This window comes from Crinia signifera, chromosome 1 (assembly GCF_055691185.1).
Source record: "Crinia signifera chromosome 1, ASM5569118v1, whole genome shotgun sequence".
NCBI classification, from domain to species: domain Eukaryota; kingdom Metazoa; phylum Chordata; class Amphibia; order Anura; family Myobatrachidae; genus Crinia; species Crinia signifera.
In genome coordinates, this window is record NC_139217.1 from 423128637 (window position 1) to 423146363 (window position 17727).

General features: G+C 47.3%; 1 protein-coding gene and 1 long non-coding RNA gene across 3 annotated transcripts in view; one reads left to right on the top strand and one right to left on the bottom strand.

Moving 5' to 3' along the window:
* The window catches only part of LOC146018667 (uncharacterized), a 47128-nt gene that overhangs the window by 11218 nt on the left and 18183 nt on the right, over nucleotides 1-17727 (top strand). The gene's annotated exons all lie outside the window — the stretch shown is intronic.
* ZNF366 (zinc finger protein 366) overlaps nucleotides 1-17727 on the bottom strand; it is a 40078-nt gene that overhangs the window by 5733 nt on the left and 16618 nt on the right. The window contains exon 4 of the mRNA XM_083151887.1: nucleotides 324-498. Coding sequence (XP_083008013.1) covers nucleotides 324-498 — 175 coding nt within the window. The remainder of the gene's footprint in view (nucleotides 1-323; nucleotides 499-17727) is intronic.

The window sequence follows — 17727 nt, forward strand, 5'->3', positions numbered from 1 at the left end:
TGATCGATGTATAGTTACAGGGTGTGTTGTGTGGACACCATGGACATAGGAGCTCGTGTGCAGTGCACACCCTTTGATATAGAGGCACCTATGGTATACACAATTTGTGCAAGAAGATCATGATGAATTAAGACCAGTGTTTTAGGGCTTGACGCATAGGTAACTAGCTTACAGTATATAGAGTTTTGATTGCAGCTGAACATTTTTCTTTTTTATTATATACAAATCCTGAGTCATACAGTATGCATCACAGTATTAGACCATTAAGTTGAGAACAATGAAAAAAAATTAGAGAAAAAATGATAGTCGCTATTAATTTTTACCTCGAGTGTGGAATCTTCTTTCCGTGACACCATGTTTAACCTTCATATGACGGGTAAGGTTTCCCTTAAGTGTAAATTTGCTGGCACAATACAGGCACTTGAAGGGTTTGCTGTCTGAATGGAGGTGCATGTGGCCCATTAAATTGTGCATTCGATTAAATGCCTTCCCACACAGCTGTAAGGAATACAGGAACAAACAGAAGTTCTATAAAAAAGCACAGTTTCCTTATATGAATATTCACATTTGGATCTATTATATATATTTTTTTCTAGAAGGTAACTTTTGTTGACGATCCATTTTTCTCCCTTCATACTTAACCAAAATAGATAAATGAGCAACTATTTTAAAGATTTAGGGTGAGAGATTGAGAAAGTGAGAGATTTTGGAAGATATCTCCAGTTTTTTTAAAACGGCAATCATTTACACTTCAAAATCAAACTGGCTTTGCAGTGTAAATGATTGCCACTTTAAAAAAATCTCTCACTTTCTGAATCTCTCATCCTATTAAATCTCACCCTTAGTTCTCTGCTTCTGTCAAATTGTTAATTTAGAATTAAAATTGTATTGTTTGCTTAAAAAGTCGAAATTACAAACTGACTTTTGTCCCTAGACTTCTTTCACTGGATGCATCCATATGACTAAGTTGATCAGTTTGCTCGGCTACTTGAAATGGCTACAAATGAACCGGATCTTCTTTCATTGTACTACAAACCACCAACCTCGCTATAAAATCAATCATATTTAATTTGCATGCAAAATTTTTGCGCGATCCAACTAGTATTAATAAAAATAAAACGGTTTAAGGTCACAAAAGCTAATTTTTGTTAAACTTCTCAACATATAGAAACAGAATTTTACAGTATATAACAACTATTTACGTAACTCTAGGTGCTGGATGTACTGATACTTTTATGGTACATCCCTCCACTTACTGCATTGATACTAATTGCATATGCAGTTAGTATCGCAGCGTACAGCCCTCTCAAAAAGAGCTGTCCTTTGGTAGCATTCCCGGGTTTAAGCCACAGGAGTCCGTCTGTGAGTCTGATAGTTGCATGGATTCAGCTTTGGAGGTTGCGCATGCTAGAAATAGCAAGATCCTTGTGTCCCGCTAAGCCTTTACACAATTTTTTTTTAATTGGTTACAATAATTAATTTTAATATATAGGGTGGTATCCAATTACCTGTGATCACTGATCACTGGGGGGCTAGCCCCGATAAGCTATTGCATAAAATCTCCCAAACTAGCCCCCCATTTCCAGCAAAAATGGGGCTGCAGTTGCTGAGGGTGTGGATCATTTGGTCGACAGCAAGTAGGTCGACAGTCATTAGGTAGACACCACTAGGTCAACATGCTGAAAGGTCGTCATGGGTCTAGGTCGACATGGGACACAGGTTGACACAAGCATTAGGTCAACATGGGCTAGGTCGACAGTCAAAAGGTGGACATGGGGTTTTTCACTTTTTTTTACCTGAATGTTGACACAGTCGACATGGAAACAGGATAAAGTGCACCACGTCCCCTTGCATGGCTCAATTCGCTCTCACTATTTTATTCTCCCACCATTACCTAGTGGATGGTTGGGCATGAAATACCACCTGTTGGCACATGTCAGGTCAAAAAAACTGTGATAAACCCCATGTCGACCTTTTGACTGTCGACCTAGCCCATGTTGACCTAATGCTTGTGTCAACCTAATGACTGTCGACCTTATGCTAGTCGACCAAACGACCGTACCCTGGTCCAGGTTTCTCTGATCCTGTGTGTTTTCGGGAGAGGATGGGGAAAACACAGCAAAACACAGAAGTGTTTCAGTTCCGATGTTTTATTGGTTGTAATTGGTTAACTTCCATAGTAAATCCAAGTAAATCAAGATTCAGAATTGATAAATAGGTAATTAAGGTTAAATACAAATTCTGAGAAAACAGATCTGTTTTTGGATCGGGGACAAAGCCCTATGTAACAGCCGATAGAAAAGAAGAACAGTGGCTCAAATCCCAAACCTGCCAGGAATGTTATATAATAATAGCCAGCATACACCGGCTAGTACACGTGTTCGGCACTGCATTGTGTTTCCTTTTGTTTTTCACATTCACTCGCAGTACTAAGCAGTGCAAACCCGCAGCCTGCAGAGAGCTACAAAGACTTCTGCTGAGCCGTCTTCCCTTATAAGAAGGGTGTTCATTTCCTTAAGAGAGGCAGAGAGAGAGAATCAGAATGAGAATGACTAGAAACTGTCCAAAAGGACCGTGAGAAAACAGGAAGACTTGAGAAGTACAAGAGAAAGCAAAATGAAATCTATTTGCAAGCTATTCCCAAGGGCCATGTGAACCATTGTTATGAAGGCAGTTCAGTTCGTTGTATCCTTCCTTCTCCTGAGGAGGAGCTGTATGCCAGAACGCTGCTATCTGGTCATTGCCTTAATCCTGCTGTACGCGGGCCAAGTAAAAAACAAAACAAATTAAGTTACCAAGATCCCTTTGAGATCTTTGCCATATTGGCAGGGGGTGCGTCAAAGACAAAACACAATTCATTTGTTCTCTCTCCATCATTGAAGATGAAAGCAGCCAGCGCAGAGTCGGACAGATTTAGTGTTAACATATCACCAAAGAAGTAATGTGGGAGCCCGGGCTTGTTTATGCCTTGTTCTGGTTCCTTACAATCATTAATATTCACAACAGCAAACGGCGGTGGTTTACATCTACTTATGAGAAGTAGCACATAAAATTGAAGCAAAAAGGACATTTGCTAAATATAATTGTGAATACTACTGTGCACTTGATCCAGAACTAATTTATGCATATAGGATGAGAGTTTCAAAAAGTGAGAGATTTGGTGAGAAATCTCCAGGTTTTTTAAAGCCGCAATCATTTACACTGCAAAATCAAACTGGTTTTGCAGTGTAAATGATTTCCGCTTTAAAAAAACTGGAAATTTCTTACCAAATCTCTCACTTTCTGAATATCTCATCCTATTAAATCTCACCCATATAGTCATATTGCCAAAAGTAGTTTTGTAGGGGATCCCCAGGAAGCAGCCATTACAGGGGAATGCCAACAATATATAACTTTCCCAGCTTCACCTTCCTCTGCCTCCAAAACCTCCTCTGCATGCAGCAACCCAGGCTCCCCACAAGCGGACACTGATGCCCAGCGCAGTGAGTACTGTCCCCCTGAAACACCTCTGCCACCACTGACTGCCCCAGTTACTTATGGGGACATGGTGACAGCCATAAGGGCAGCCATTGGACCCCTCTTAAAGGAACAGACTGCTGACATTAATCGCCAGATTGCCCAATTACAGCAGAGGGCACAAATCACTGAGCAGACAGTTGGGGCAAACTTTGCTGATATTGCAGAACTAAAGGACACAGTACAAAGTGCTCATAAAGAAATACTAAATGTCACGGACCCACCGGTCGCCGGCTCCGATACGTCAATCTGAGCAGCGCCGGCCGTGACTGGGGTTCACTCAGGACACTCGGGTCCTTTCCTTGAGGTACACTGCCACCAGCCAAAACCTGATTTTAGCGCCTGAAACTGCGCAAGGGGTGGCTTGGCTCGCCCCTGACCACACAATACAAGATAACAATGGTAACGTTTTCCAGCCTTTCGCTTCTGAGGCTAATGAGTCTTAAGAACACAGAACCAGGACTGAGAATATGTATTATTTATTCCTAGAAAACTACAGAGCTTTAGAAAATAGTTACAAGATTTTACAGTGATTTTAAAAGTACACACAAGTTTTAAATGCAATTTCAAAAATAAAAAGGGAAAAAAGACAGAACCTATCTTACACTTAAATACAGATCCTGACGTGGGGGGGTCCTCCACAAGAAATCTCTCGTCGCCTACAGCCTGTTTTGCTAGACCCCCAGGTAGTGACTCTGACTATAGGGAGAAGGTCTTAGTTATACCTTGCAGACTCCCTCATCCCTCCCACCCTTGGGATTCCACTCTTTCCATGCTGAAGGAGTGTGGAAGGTCCCTGGCAATGTACAGTCTGCTGTTTTCAAAGTGATTGATCCTCTTTCCTTGCATAGCAGACCCACTGATAAGAGATGTGAAGGAAGGGGACAAACTCTAACCTCTTCTCCTGGACCATGGTTTATGAGGGCTCAGATCTTATCTTACATCCTGACTCCGGAGGAGTCCACAGATGTCACACTGATCAAATACAGGCCTCAAACTTAGACCAGGGTCACCTACAGTTTACATACAAGACATGTCCTGATTCCAATACTTACAGGAGACATAACTATTACACCAATATCAGACATACATTCACCGGACAGATAATCATAACAGGAGGCATACGTTAATTTGATCGATCACCTGATCTGATCGTTACACCTCCCCCTTTTAAAATGGCGCACAGAGGTGGTGACCCACGTCACCATCTCCTCAGTGCGCTATTCACTACATCACCTGGACAGGTAGCAGTGGTCCCTGTGCTGAGACAGACTGCCACTGATTCTGCGGGATCTGTACTAACACTTCACTATACTTGACGTCGGTCATGGCACCACCTGACGCCATAGCCGTGGCTAGGGTGGGCAATGGGCATAGTCCCTGTCCCTCTCGCAGGAGATGGCAAACTAAAAGCACACAGGTGTCCTCGAACCCATAGTCTGTGAGCACACTGATATAGTGGGAGCTGTGTCCATCCCGGCTGGCAATGACACAGCCCACCACAGCTGTGCGTCGTACTCCTGGGCACGGATTCTCCCCTGCAGCTGGCAGTTTGGCCTTACTCACTGAGATCAGTACCAGACCATTCCTCCACACCCCAAACGGCCATCCCCCTGGGACTCGTAACTCGGCACGTTTAACTGTACCACAGGTGTGGGGCATTCTCCCAGCACTATATACAGACTTAAACATGTCTTCCCAGCACCTCTCCTGAGCTGACTGACCCCCCCTCCCCTTCACTGGGGGGAAGGTCCACTCACTCAACACCTCACACCTCATCCTTTTGTGAGGAGATTCTCCCTCTTTGTCTGTGTGTGTGAATTGCGAAGGGGGGCACGTTTCTGCAAGGGGGAATACCAGCAGGTCATTGTCACCTGTCTCTGAAACATCCCAGCTCAGCTTTTCCGAGGTTAATGGAGCTGAGTTTACCTGTGCTTCGCGGGCCCTCCCACCCTTCTGGTTACACACAGCAGCTTCCCTACTAGCCACTGGCTCTATTCCTGAAACAACCCTCTCACTGTACTCAGGGGTATCTTTCCCACTTCCCAGGTATAGGGCAGCCTGTGCATCTTCCACAACACATGGGACCCATCCTGCTGGCTTACAATTGCACCATGGCAACCCCGCTATATCTGGATCCCATTGTCTCTGAGCAGGAATGGGGTTATCTGAGCATGTTGTCACCAGTAACTTATTGTCAGGTACATGCTCTGCCTGCAACCAACTCAGATCTGTCCCATTTCTGCAGTTAGCGTCCCCGGGCACCATGTCACAACCAGACATCACTGGAGGAACAGGGTTAACGTCTAGCACAGCGACCTTAATGACATCACCAGCAGCACTCCTACCACTGGTGAGTGAGGGTGTCTCATTCCCAACTAGATTAGGGCATTCATTTAACCCCACAAACTGGCAAGGATTACCCACTATACCTGTCTCTAACTCATCCTCCACCTCTACCGAAGGTACGGCACTATCACAGATCATCCCAGGGGCTTCACACAAAATAACAACATTGCAATGTTCAGCATGGTTGCATACTACCTGAGATGCATCATATGGTTCAGAAGGGTTAGTGACAGATATGTGTGGAGTTAATAAAAGTCCCACATCAGTAGTCCCACACATACTTGTGTGCATACAGTCAGAAAGTCCCATTCCTATTTCCGACATAGTCTCTCCCCTGCATACTTTCACTATGCAGCCAGCCGCTTCCGGCAACAAATCTGGAGCAACGGGAGGGAACATGCTGCTCACATCTTCCAGCAGTTTAAACTGGGCCTTGTGATGTGAGGTCTCTGGAACAGGTTCCACACCGATTGTAGCAGGCCCGGGTACCATGTCCATGAGGGAAACCCCGGTAGGCTGTGTCGTTGGTTCCATAGCTGGTGATAGAAGCTGTTCCAGGCGATTCCTTTCAGCCTCTGCCCAGCGGCACTGCTCTTTCCACCATGGAGTATCGAGCTTTTTACAATCATAAGCATATTGCTGCGCTATTTCAAAACAGTCCGTCAGGTCTCTCAGCAGTAACCAAGGAGTCGCATCGGGACCCCAGGTTAGGAACTCACCGCGATACATGCCGAAAACATTGCGCTCATCATTTCGTGCACGGGTGAGCCGCTTGATCATCTCCCAGCGGGAATTGTTGGGGCAGGAGATACCTTGCAGCTGACATTCTGTAGTGAGTTCTTCTGGGCTCATAAGCCTAAACGGATAATCATCACCATATGGGTCAGAATACTCACTGGGCTCTTCTGGTGCTGTAGGGGATTGGTACTCTGCAGTCTCCCTGACTGCCACACATCCTACAGTGTCCCTGGTGCTAGCAGAGATGTCACCTCTCTGAGCATCGGCTGTAGTGTCCAGGGCCAGCTCATTACTCACAACCAAGCTGACACTCACTTGGCTTCCTCTGTCTGCTTCCAAGACAGGGAACTGTGCATGACGCGGTCCGGTGAAATTCGCGTCAGCGGTCATTTGGGACCTCTGTCCCTTGTTAGGCTCCCCATGATTGATAACAGAGTCCACACCATGATCCAACACATTATTTACTTCCGCAGACAGTAAAAGTTCAGTACGAAGCCCATCTCCTGCTAACTCAGTAGCCACGGCAGATAAAGTCTCACGTAAAGGTTCGCCATCATGATGCCCTGTATCATCCTCCACTGGTTCACCAACAGCGATCAGCCCCCTGAGCCTCACCAGTTCCAACTGGTACTCACGCTGGGCCTGACGCTCTGCAGCCTCACGTACAGCTTTGCGCTCCTCAGCCTCTCGTCTGGCTTTGCACTCCGCAGCCTCTCTGTCGACAATGGCTTTGCGCTCCGCAGCCTCTCTGTCGACAATGCCTTGGCAGAACTGCACCAGCTGCAAAGCGAATACGGGGTTCACATCCTTCAATTGCCTGCTAACAGCTAGAAGGTCGCTCTGCAGTGTAGACTTGCTGGGTCCAGCAGAAGTGTCTGACCCTGGCACGGCATCGTTTGTACTGTCCAGTGCTGACTGAGCCCCTGGGGTAGGATTGTCCATGGACTGGTTTCCTCCAGCAGCTAGAGTCCGATCGGCATCCACTAGTGCCTGAATCATACGTTTTCTACTCTGGCCAGACCAAGGGATATTCCTCCGTACACACACGACCGCCAGGTCATCTCTCCTCATCTGCTGGTAATCAGCCATCCGGAGTCTCACACTTGTCAAATAAAATGATAGGAAAGAAAAACAAGAGAAGGGAGGGAACAGAAATTGCATCCACTGTGTGACTTTTAAAACTATAGTAAAGCTCTGAGTTCTGATTCTGGTGATGTGGGTATTTCTCACAAAATTCTACCCACACTCACTTAAGTTCTTAAAGAGAAAAATGAATTCTCCACCCCACCGCTTGCCACCAAATGTCACGGACCCACCGGTCGCCGGCTCCGATACGTCAATCTGAGCAGCGCCGGCCGTGACTGGGGTTCACTCAGGACACTCGGGTCCTTTCCTTGAGGTACACTGCCACCAGCCAAAACCTGATTTTAGCGCCTGAAACTGCGCAAGGGGTGGCTTGGCTCGCCCCTGACCACACAATACAAGATAACAATGGTAACGTTTTCCAGCCTTTCGCTTCTGAGGCTAATGAGTCTTAAGAACACAGAACCAGGACTGAGAATATGTATTATTTATTCCTAGAAAACTACAGAGCTTTAGAAAATAGTTACAAGATTTTACAGTGATTTTAAAAGTACACACAAGTTTTAAATGCAATTTCAAAAATAAAAAGGGAAAAAAGACAGAACCTATCTTACACTTAAATACAGATCCTGACGTGGGGGGGTCCTCCACAAGAAATCTCTCGTCGCCTACAGCCTGTTTTGCTAGACCCCCAGGTAGTGACTCTGACTATAGGGAGAAGGTCTTAGTTATACCTTGCAGACTCCCTCATCCCTCCCACCCTTGGGATTCCACTCTTTCCATGCTGAAGGAGTGTGGAAGGTCCCTGGCAATGTACAGTCTGCTGTTTTCAAAGTGATTGATCCTCTTTCCTTGCATAGCAGACCCACTGATAAGAGATGTGAAGGAAGGGGACAAACTCTAACCTCTTCTCCTGGACCATGGTTTATGAGGGCTCAGATCTTATCTTACATCCTGACTCCGGAGGAGTCCACAGATGTCACACTGATCAAATACAGGCCTCAAACTTAGACCAGGGTCACCTACAGTTTACATACAAGACATGTCCTGATTCCAATACTTACAGGAGACATAACTATTACACCAATATCAGACATACATTCACCGGACAGATAATCATAACAGGAGGCATACGTTAATTTGATCGATCACCTGATCTGATCGTTACACTATACCTGCACAATAAAGTGCAGGATTTGGAGAATCGCTCCCGCAGATGTAACCTACGCATTGTTGGATTACCAGAGGCCGTACATGGGCAAGCATTATTTGACTTTATCAGGGTGACACTACCAGAACTGCTGCAAATTTCAGATAGATGCGAAGACCTTGTGATAGAAAGGGCACACAGACTGGGGTCCACTCGGCCACAAGATGGCGCCAAACCACGTGCAGTAATTTTCAAACCTCTGAATTTCTTGCACAAAGAATTAATATGGTCAGCATCCAGGAAACAGAGGGACATTCAGTGGCAGGACCATAAAATCCTCATTTTTCAAGACTTCTCCGCTGAACTATCTAAGGCCCGCAGAGATTTTGCACCCACGTGTGCGAAACTAATAAGGGATGGTGTAAAGTTTGCCATGCTATATCCAGCAAGATTACGTGTCTTTCAGGGCAACTCCTTCAAAGACTTCAGCTCACATCTAGACGCTGAAGCCTATCTGCAAGAGCGGGAAGAATCATCTAGACCAGCCCACTCCTGGGCAGATGACCCCTCATGACCACCTCCAACAACAAGTTTATAGAAACCAGAGCGGCCTGAAGGGGGATACCCCATACATAATTTGATATGCAAGTTCCTCCTCATGGATTCACCCCCCACATGAACGCTCTGGAGAACTGTTTACCCCTGATCCGGGAGAACCCAGAAGCAAGTTTTCACCAAGTCTCATACACCTATATACCCCTCTCCAACTCCTACTCCCTACCCTAAGTTGCCGGTTTTTGAAACTTCCAAATTCAAATACCCCCCTCCCCCACCCCCTCCCCCCTTAGATCTACCTACAAATAAAATGGGACTACTCAAAGTTGTAGAATACATGGAGAACTCTTTGGTCGTGCCCACCCGGTCTCTCGAGTAACCAGACCCTACGGTTCCCACTTATATGACCAAATGCTTTCCCTGTCTTTCTCCCCCAACTCCCCCAACACCCTTTACCCCCCCCCCCCCACCCCCCCTCTCTACCGACTTCACCTACAGAAGTCCCCCTTCCCATTTTTTACGCCTGTGGCGGGCGTGATATTCACTTAGTTAAGTTAATTTAAATTGATGTTGGCTGTTGCTGTAGCCATTGTTACCATTTACATAATAATAATAATTAAGGTTGTGTGTGTGGAGCCGGTGCTCTGGTGGAGGCACCTCTCCGGATTTCTCCTCTCTCTGACCCGAGCTACCAGTGATACGTTATGGTTGCTGGGTCCTTGTCTCCGGAAGTCTATATACTACTGTTTTTTCTCCCCCCCCCCTTCTCTTTATCTTTTCCTACCCTACCCATCTTCACAAACCCCTCCCTTGCAGTTATAAGATCTTCAAAATGTTTGTATACCTTGCTGATGATGTTTTTACTATGTACTGCTTTGTCCCGCTCCCTTCCAATAAATGCCCATGTCCACTTTGACGGTGGGTAGCTGGAATGTGGGCGGGATAAACTCCCCTCAAAAGAGGAAGCGTATTCTAATGTACCTTAATAAATTGCATATCGATATTATGTGCCTGCAGGAAACCCACCTCACACAGCCTGAAACGGCCAAGCTCCGGATGCTCGACTGGCAGGTCCTGGCGTCAGCTTCCCTAAACTCCAAATCCAGAGGAGTTGTGATTCTTGCGAAGAAACAAACACCGCTCACGGCCGAACCCTTGCTTTCAGATCCGAACGGTAGATATACCCTATGCCGTATCACCATAGCCCAGACTCAGTATGTAATTTTAAACGTATACGCTCCCAACACCTACTCCAGACAATTTTTCTTAGATATCATTCACATTCTCACCCCTTATCTCCACTTACCCATCATACTATGTGGCGACCTAAACCTTATCTCTGACCCAGACTTAGACAAACAAATACCGATCTACAGATCACTACCCAGACTGGGGGTTCCGGCCTTGGCGGCTAGACTGCAACTGATGGATGTGTGGAGAGTGTTTCACCCCACAGAGAAAGAGTACACATGCCTCTCCGCCTCCGCCGGAACCCTATCACGAATAGACTATATACTCCTCTCAGCCGCCCTGTTTCCAGCACTCATCACTTCCTTCATTGAACCTATTGCCCTGTCTGACCATGCAGTAACATGGCTTAAAATTCGGTTATCCCCTGAAAAAAGATCGATCATCACCTGGAGATGCCCCTCTCACCTCTCGACTTCCCCCTCCCTACAGAAAACTGCACAGGAAACCTGGGATGACTATGCATCCCATAATCACCCTACTGCTTTGGCCAATCCCTCCCTATATTGGCAGGCCTCCAAGGCCACAGTGAGGGGTGCAATAATTTCCCAAACCTCCTTCCAGAAGAGATCCATTGCACAGGAATTTGCCCAGGCCCAAACCATATTATCTGCCAAATATATAACCTACAAAAATTCACCGTCACCAGCCACCAAATTAGAATACCAACAAGCTAAATCTACCTTTGAAGGCTTATTCATCAAATCGGAATCTCTCCACACCTTTGCCTCTAATGCCCGCTTTTATAAATTTGGAATAAGTCAAGCAAGCTCCTCTCGAACCTGCTCAAGGGACATCACGCCCCATCTGTGGTGCATCCTTTGAAACGCACTGACGGGACTATAACCACCTCCAACTCTCAAATTGCCCAAGAATTATCTTCCTTTTACACTAACCTTTATGCTGCCCCCCAACCAGATACAGACCAAGCTAGACAATTCTGGGAAGGTCTGTCTATCCCCCAACTATCTCCCGAAGATGCAAAAACCCTATCCGATCCAATCACATTAGAAGAAGTTCAGAAAACTATAGCAGGCCTACATCTGGGGAAAGCCCCTGGACCTGATGGGTTCACCCCAGAATACTATAAATTAATGGCCCCCAAAATCTCATCTACCCTAGTAAATATGTATAACCAAATTATGCAGACCAATGTGATTCCATCCCATTTTAACTTAGCAACTATCAAAGTCCTTCCAAAAGAGGGACGCGATCTATCCGACCCGGGGTCGTATAGACCTATATCCTTACTGGATATAGACTACAAAATTTTAACTAAGATCCTGGCCGAGAGACTTAAAAAACTATTGCCCTCCCTAGTCCACCCAGACCAAACCGGCTTTGTCTCGGGTCGGAACCCAGTGACAAATATTAGAAAGGTACTATCAGCCCTCCACATCTCCCAGGGGACCAGGTCGGACGCCTCGATGGCGGTCCTCTCTTTGGATGCAGAAAAGGGGTTCGACATGGTCCTCTGGGATCACTTATTCGACACCCTCAGAAAATTCTCCTTTCCGAACACATTCATTACCTTAATACGCTCTCTATATAGCAATTCTTCTTCCCGAATCATGTGCAATGGATCTCTTTCGGACCCCTTCCCCATATCTCGAGGGACAAGGCAGGGCTGCCCCCTGTCACCCCTCCTTTTCGCCCTGGCCCTTGAACCCCTGGCCACCGCCCTGCGTCAAACCCCAACCTTTGGGGGAATCCAGGTGGGGAAGGTTGACCTCCGTGTCTCACTGTTTGCTGACGACATGCTTTTGTTTCTCACTTCCCCGATACACTCCCTACCCGTGGCCCTCAAACTAATCCAGAGCTTTAGCTCATTCTCGGGCTATAAAATAAACATAACAAAATCAGAACTCATGATGCTAAAAGGCCCCCCGCCGCTCTTCCCGGCCGGTTCAGACCTCCAATCTATAAAATCACAAACGTCCCAGATAAAATATCTGGGTATTCAAATCCCAAATCGACTAGATAAACTATATTCCAGCAACTTCGACCCTCTGCTATCCTCTATGGCTAACTCCCTGGAAGCTTGGGCGAATCTACCACTGTCCCTGCTGGGAAGAGCGGAGGTAATTAAATCCATGATTATTCCTAAACTACTCTATATTCTCCAGATGCTCCCTATGAAAATATCCAATGCGGATGTCAAAAAACTTAACTCCAAGATCTCCAAATTCCTTTGGAATGGGAAAAAGGCCAAAATAGCACTGCATAAACTCCACCTCCCTAAGACCATGGGAGGTCTTAATATTCCTGACCTAAATCTATATTCCAAATCCTTACTGTGCAGATTTGCAATGGGCTGGTTGACGGAATTGGGGACCTACTCAGACTATGACCTAGACTGCGCTATCCTTGCCCCGTACTCCCCAAGTGCCCTACTCCATACCCCAAAAACCAAACTTCCCAAACACATAGCCCAAAACAGACTCTTCATTGAGATCCATGCGGCATGGTGGTCGGTATCAAAAACACTAGGTCACACACCCCAGATATCTCCCTGGCTGTCCATATGGGGCAACCCCTTACTACCCTTTAGTGTGGACTGTGCAGGCTTCAGTCGCCTATTTTACAAAGGACTAAAACGCATCTCCCAGGTCTTTGACCCGGGAGGACGCCTTTATACTATTCCTGAATTACAACAGAAATACAATTTACCCTATGCATCATTCTTTCCTCTTGCTCAACTGAATCACTACACCCGTTTCTTACCGCCACTCAACCCCAATGAACCTGCCACGTTGATGATATCCGGAGCTTTGGCCAAGTTTCAACAGGGTAAGTTTAAGTCAAAAATATTATATGATCCCATAGCAGCGCTCCCAGGAGCCAAGCACCAGAAACAGGTCGCTGAGTCATGGTCAAGAGACCTGACAAGCTTACGGGATCCCAACGCATTATTTAAATATCATCTCAAAACATTAAAAATTCTAAAATCATCAGTGTTACAGGAGGTCCATGTGAAGTGCCTCCATAAAGCATATATATCCCAACATCAGCGTAGCTTCTTTGTCCCAGATGAAGACGGCAAATGCTTGAAATGCCACTCCCCTAAGGCCTCATTGGTCCACAACTTTTGGTCCTGCAGGCACATAATGAGATTCTGGAATAAGATTGTGACATATATCAGACTCTTCCACTTCCAAGCAACCCTTGATCCACTACCCCTATTATTTGCCAACTTCGATTCCTGGCCTATCCCCCCTCCAGCCTCTAAGCTGACCCCAACCCTTACCCTCATTGTTACAGTGGCAAAGAAAATTATACTCAATGCATGGATAAAACCCCACCTGCCCACTATTCTGGAAGTGGAGTCCCTCCTATTAAAGTACCTTTACTATGATAGATATGATCTTCTGAAACACCCCTCCCCCTCCTCAACTAGGAAGTTTTGCTCCACATGGGGCCCTTTCATAAACAGTCGTCCGCCTTTACAGAAAACCGAGATTTGCACTCTTCTTGAACTTTCAGAAAACTCATTGTAACTGTATATCAAAGATGTATTGAAAATTGATGATTGAGGTAACTGCACCCCCCCCTCCCCCCCCTCCTCCTCTAACCCCCCCCCCCCCTCTCATCCTTTTCTTTCTTTCTGTCCCACCATTCAGACAAAGAAAAATAGAGAAAAACGTAGGATAAGGAATGTTATTGGTTTATTTCATGTTCAATGGGATGTATGACAGGTGCTACCATTCTATATTAATGACCCAGTTGAACTGGGACTATATTAACACCTGCTGAACAAATGTGTTTAAATGTTTTCGATTGTAAACTCATTTCTGTCCTCAATAAACATATTTGAAAAAAAAAAAAAAAAATTAGGCCCAATATTTTTGTATAGAGTCACCCCTGTTTCCTGCCTCATTGCTATGCAGCTAGCCATGACCTTTGCTGTGGCTTTATTTGTAGTCCACCCTTGGATTGTTATTTGATGTTTGGTTTCTTTCTGACCTTGCCTGACCTAGAACTTTCCACTGTGTACAACATAAGCTGTGGGTGTAGGTGGCCTTGGCTCATACAAAACCCTGCCTCTGGATTGCTTTATAGTTCTTTAGCGCTTGTTATAAAGTATATTAGAACTAGGTGATTCATCGCGCCCTACGGGCGCTCTTCACACCGTCGTAAGGGGCTGCGCCCCCTTAATTTGTGAACGTTTGTATATGAGAAATATGGTTAGAATTGTATGAAAGATGCCCTGTATTGCAACTTAGGTGTCCGCGAATCGCGGGAGGGGGGGTCGCGGAGGGTGCCGCGAATTGCAGGAGGGGGGGTCGCGGGGGGTGCCGCGAATTACAGGAGGGGGGGTTGTGGGGGGGTGGATGCTGCGAATCGCGGGAGGGGAGGGATTGCAGAGAATCGCGGGAGGGGGGGTCGCGGGGTGGGTTGCCGCAAATCGCGGGAGGGGGGTTACGGGGGCGGGGGTTGCGGCGAATCATGGTAGGGGGGGTCGCAGGGGGTGTGCCGTGAATCACGGGAGGGGGGGTCACGGGGTGGGGTGCTGAGAATCGCGGGGGGGGGGGGGGTGTGTGCCGTGAATCGCTGGAGTGGGGGTTGCGGGGGGGGTGGGGGGGGTGTGACGCGAATCGCCACAAGAAAAAATCAACACAGAAAGGTCAACACATGTAAATGTTGACATAAGTGTGGCACTTCATTGGTGTCCATGTCGACACATGAGAATGAATATGAAAACATTAAAAAAATGAAAAAAAAAACTTCAAAAACTCATGTCAACCTTTTTCATTGTCGACCATAGCCATGTCAGTGTTTTCCATGTGCAATTTAATTCTGGAGCTGCCGCGAATTGCGGGAGGGGGGGTCGCGGGGGTGGGTGCCGCGAATCGCAGGAGGGGGGGTTACGGGGCGGGGGTTGCGGCGAATCATGGGAGGGGGGGTCGCGGGGGTGTGCCGTGAATCACGGGAGGGGGGGTCACGGGGTGGGGTGCCGAGAATCGCGGGGGAGGTGTGTGTGTGTGTGCCGTGAATCGCGGGAGTGGGGGTTGTGGGGGTGGGGGGGGTGTGACGCAAATCGCCACAAGAAAAAATCAACACAGAAAGGTCAACACATGTAAATGTTGACATAAGTGTGGCACTTCATTGGTGTCCATGTCGACACATGAGAATGAAAATGAAAATATTAAAAAAATTAAAAAAAAAACTTCAAAAACTCATGTCAACCTTTTTCATTGTCGACCATAGCCATGTCAGTGTTTTCCATGTGCAAATTAATTCTGGAGCTGCCGCGAATCACGGGGGGGTGCCGCGAATTGCGGGAGGGGGGGGTCGCGGGGTTGGGTGCCGCGAATCGCGGGAGGGCGGGGTTCACAGGGGTTCCGGTGGGGGGTTGCCGCGAATTGCAGGAGGTGGGGGGTCACGGGGGGTGCCGCGAATCGCGGGGGGGGTTGCGGGGGGTGTGACGCGAATCGCCACAAGAAAAAATCAACACAGAAAGGTCAACACATGTAAATGTTGACATAAGTGTGCCACTTCATTGGTGTCCATGTTGACACATGACAATGAATATGAAAACATTCAAAAAATGAAATAAATCTTCAAAAACTCATGTCAACCTTTTTCATTGTCGACCATAGCCGTGCCAGTGTTTTGCATGTGCCATTTAATCCTGGGGCTGCCGCGAATCGCGGGGGGTGCCGCGATTTGCGGGAGGGGGGGGTTGCGGGGGGTGGGTGCCGCGAATCGCGGGAGAGCGGGGTTCATGGGGGTTCCGGTGCGGGGTTTTCGCGAATTGCGGGAGGGGGGGGTCGCAGGGGGGTGCCGCGAATCGCCGGAGGTGGGGTTGCGGGGGGTGTGACGCGAATCGCCACAAGAAAAAAAATCAACACAGAAAGGTCAACACATGTAAATGTTGACATAAGTGTGCCACTTCATTGGTGTCCATGTCGACACATGACAATGAATATGAAAAAATTAAAAAAATTAAAAATAAATCTTCAAAAACTCATGTCAACCTTTTTCATTGTCGACCATAGCCATGTCAGTGTTTTGCATGTGCCATTTAATCCTGGGGCTGCTGCGAATTGCGGGGGGGGGGTGCCACGAATCGCGGGAGGGGGGTCGCAGGGGGGGTGCCGCCAATCGTGCAAGGGGGGGTCGCGGGGGGTTCTTTTTGCCGCGAATCGCGGGAGGGAGGTTGCGGGGGGGGGGGTGTTTTTTCCGCGAATCGGGGGGGGGGGTGTGTGTGTCACGGGGGAGGGTTTGCCGCGATTCGCGGGAGGGGGGGGGTCGCGGGGTGGTGGTTATGCCGCGAATTGCGGGAGGGGTCGTGGGGGGTTCTTTTTGCAGCGAATCGCGGGAGGGGGGGTCGCGGGGGAGTTTTTGCTGCGAATCGCGGTAGGGGGGGTCGCGGGGGAGCGGGTGTTTTTGCCGCGAATCGCGGGAGGGGGGGGGAGGTTTTGCCGCAAATCACGGGAGGGGGGCGCTCACCTGGTGGCTGTGGAGTAGCAGTGCTGGGCAACATGGGAAGGCAGTGGGTGTCTGGCACTGTCTGTGGGCTCACTGGGCTGGTTCTCTGTCACATACCTCCCAACATGACCCTCTCCAGGAGGGACACAATGCTCTGTTTCTAGACTTCCCCTTAATGTATGATTGCCATCACCTGTTTTAAACAGGTTAATTTCTCAGAAAGGTGTTCAGCACAGATGAAGGCAATCACACATTAAGAGGAAAGTCCAGGAACAGAGCGTTATAGACACAGACACCCACTTTGAGTGACAGATGTAGCCAAATATATAGGAGATCTTTGATTCTCTACACAATCACCTATGGCTCATGCATAATATCAGTGGGCAAAAGAGTACTGGTAGGCACATTGAGCTGTCTGGGAAAGTGGTCTACTGTAGTTGATGAACTTGTCAGCATCTGGTGATTATTCAGATGTGGGTCCACTCCACATATAACAAGAGCAATGGTATGATTGCAATACTCATGCTTTCCTTGTCCTCCTAGAACCTGTAAACCGGAAGTTTTCCTATAGTAGCTGATATATGGGGATGAGCATGTTCAACCATGGAGGAGTTGTCCAAAAGCAATCAGGCAAATCCATAAATGAGCACTTTATT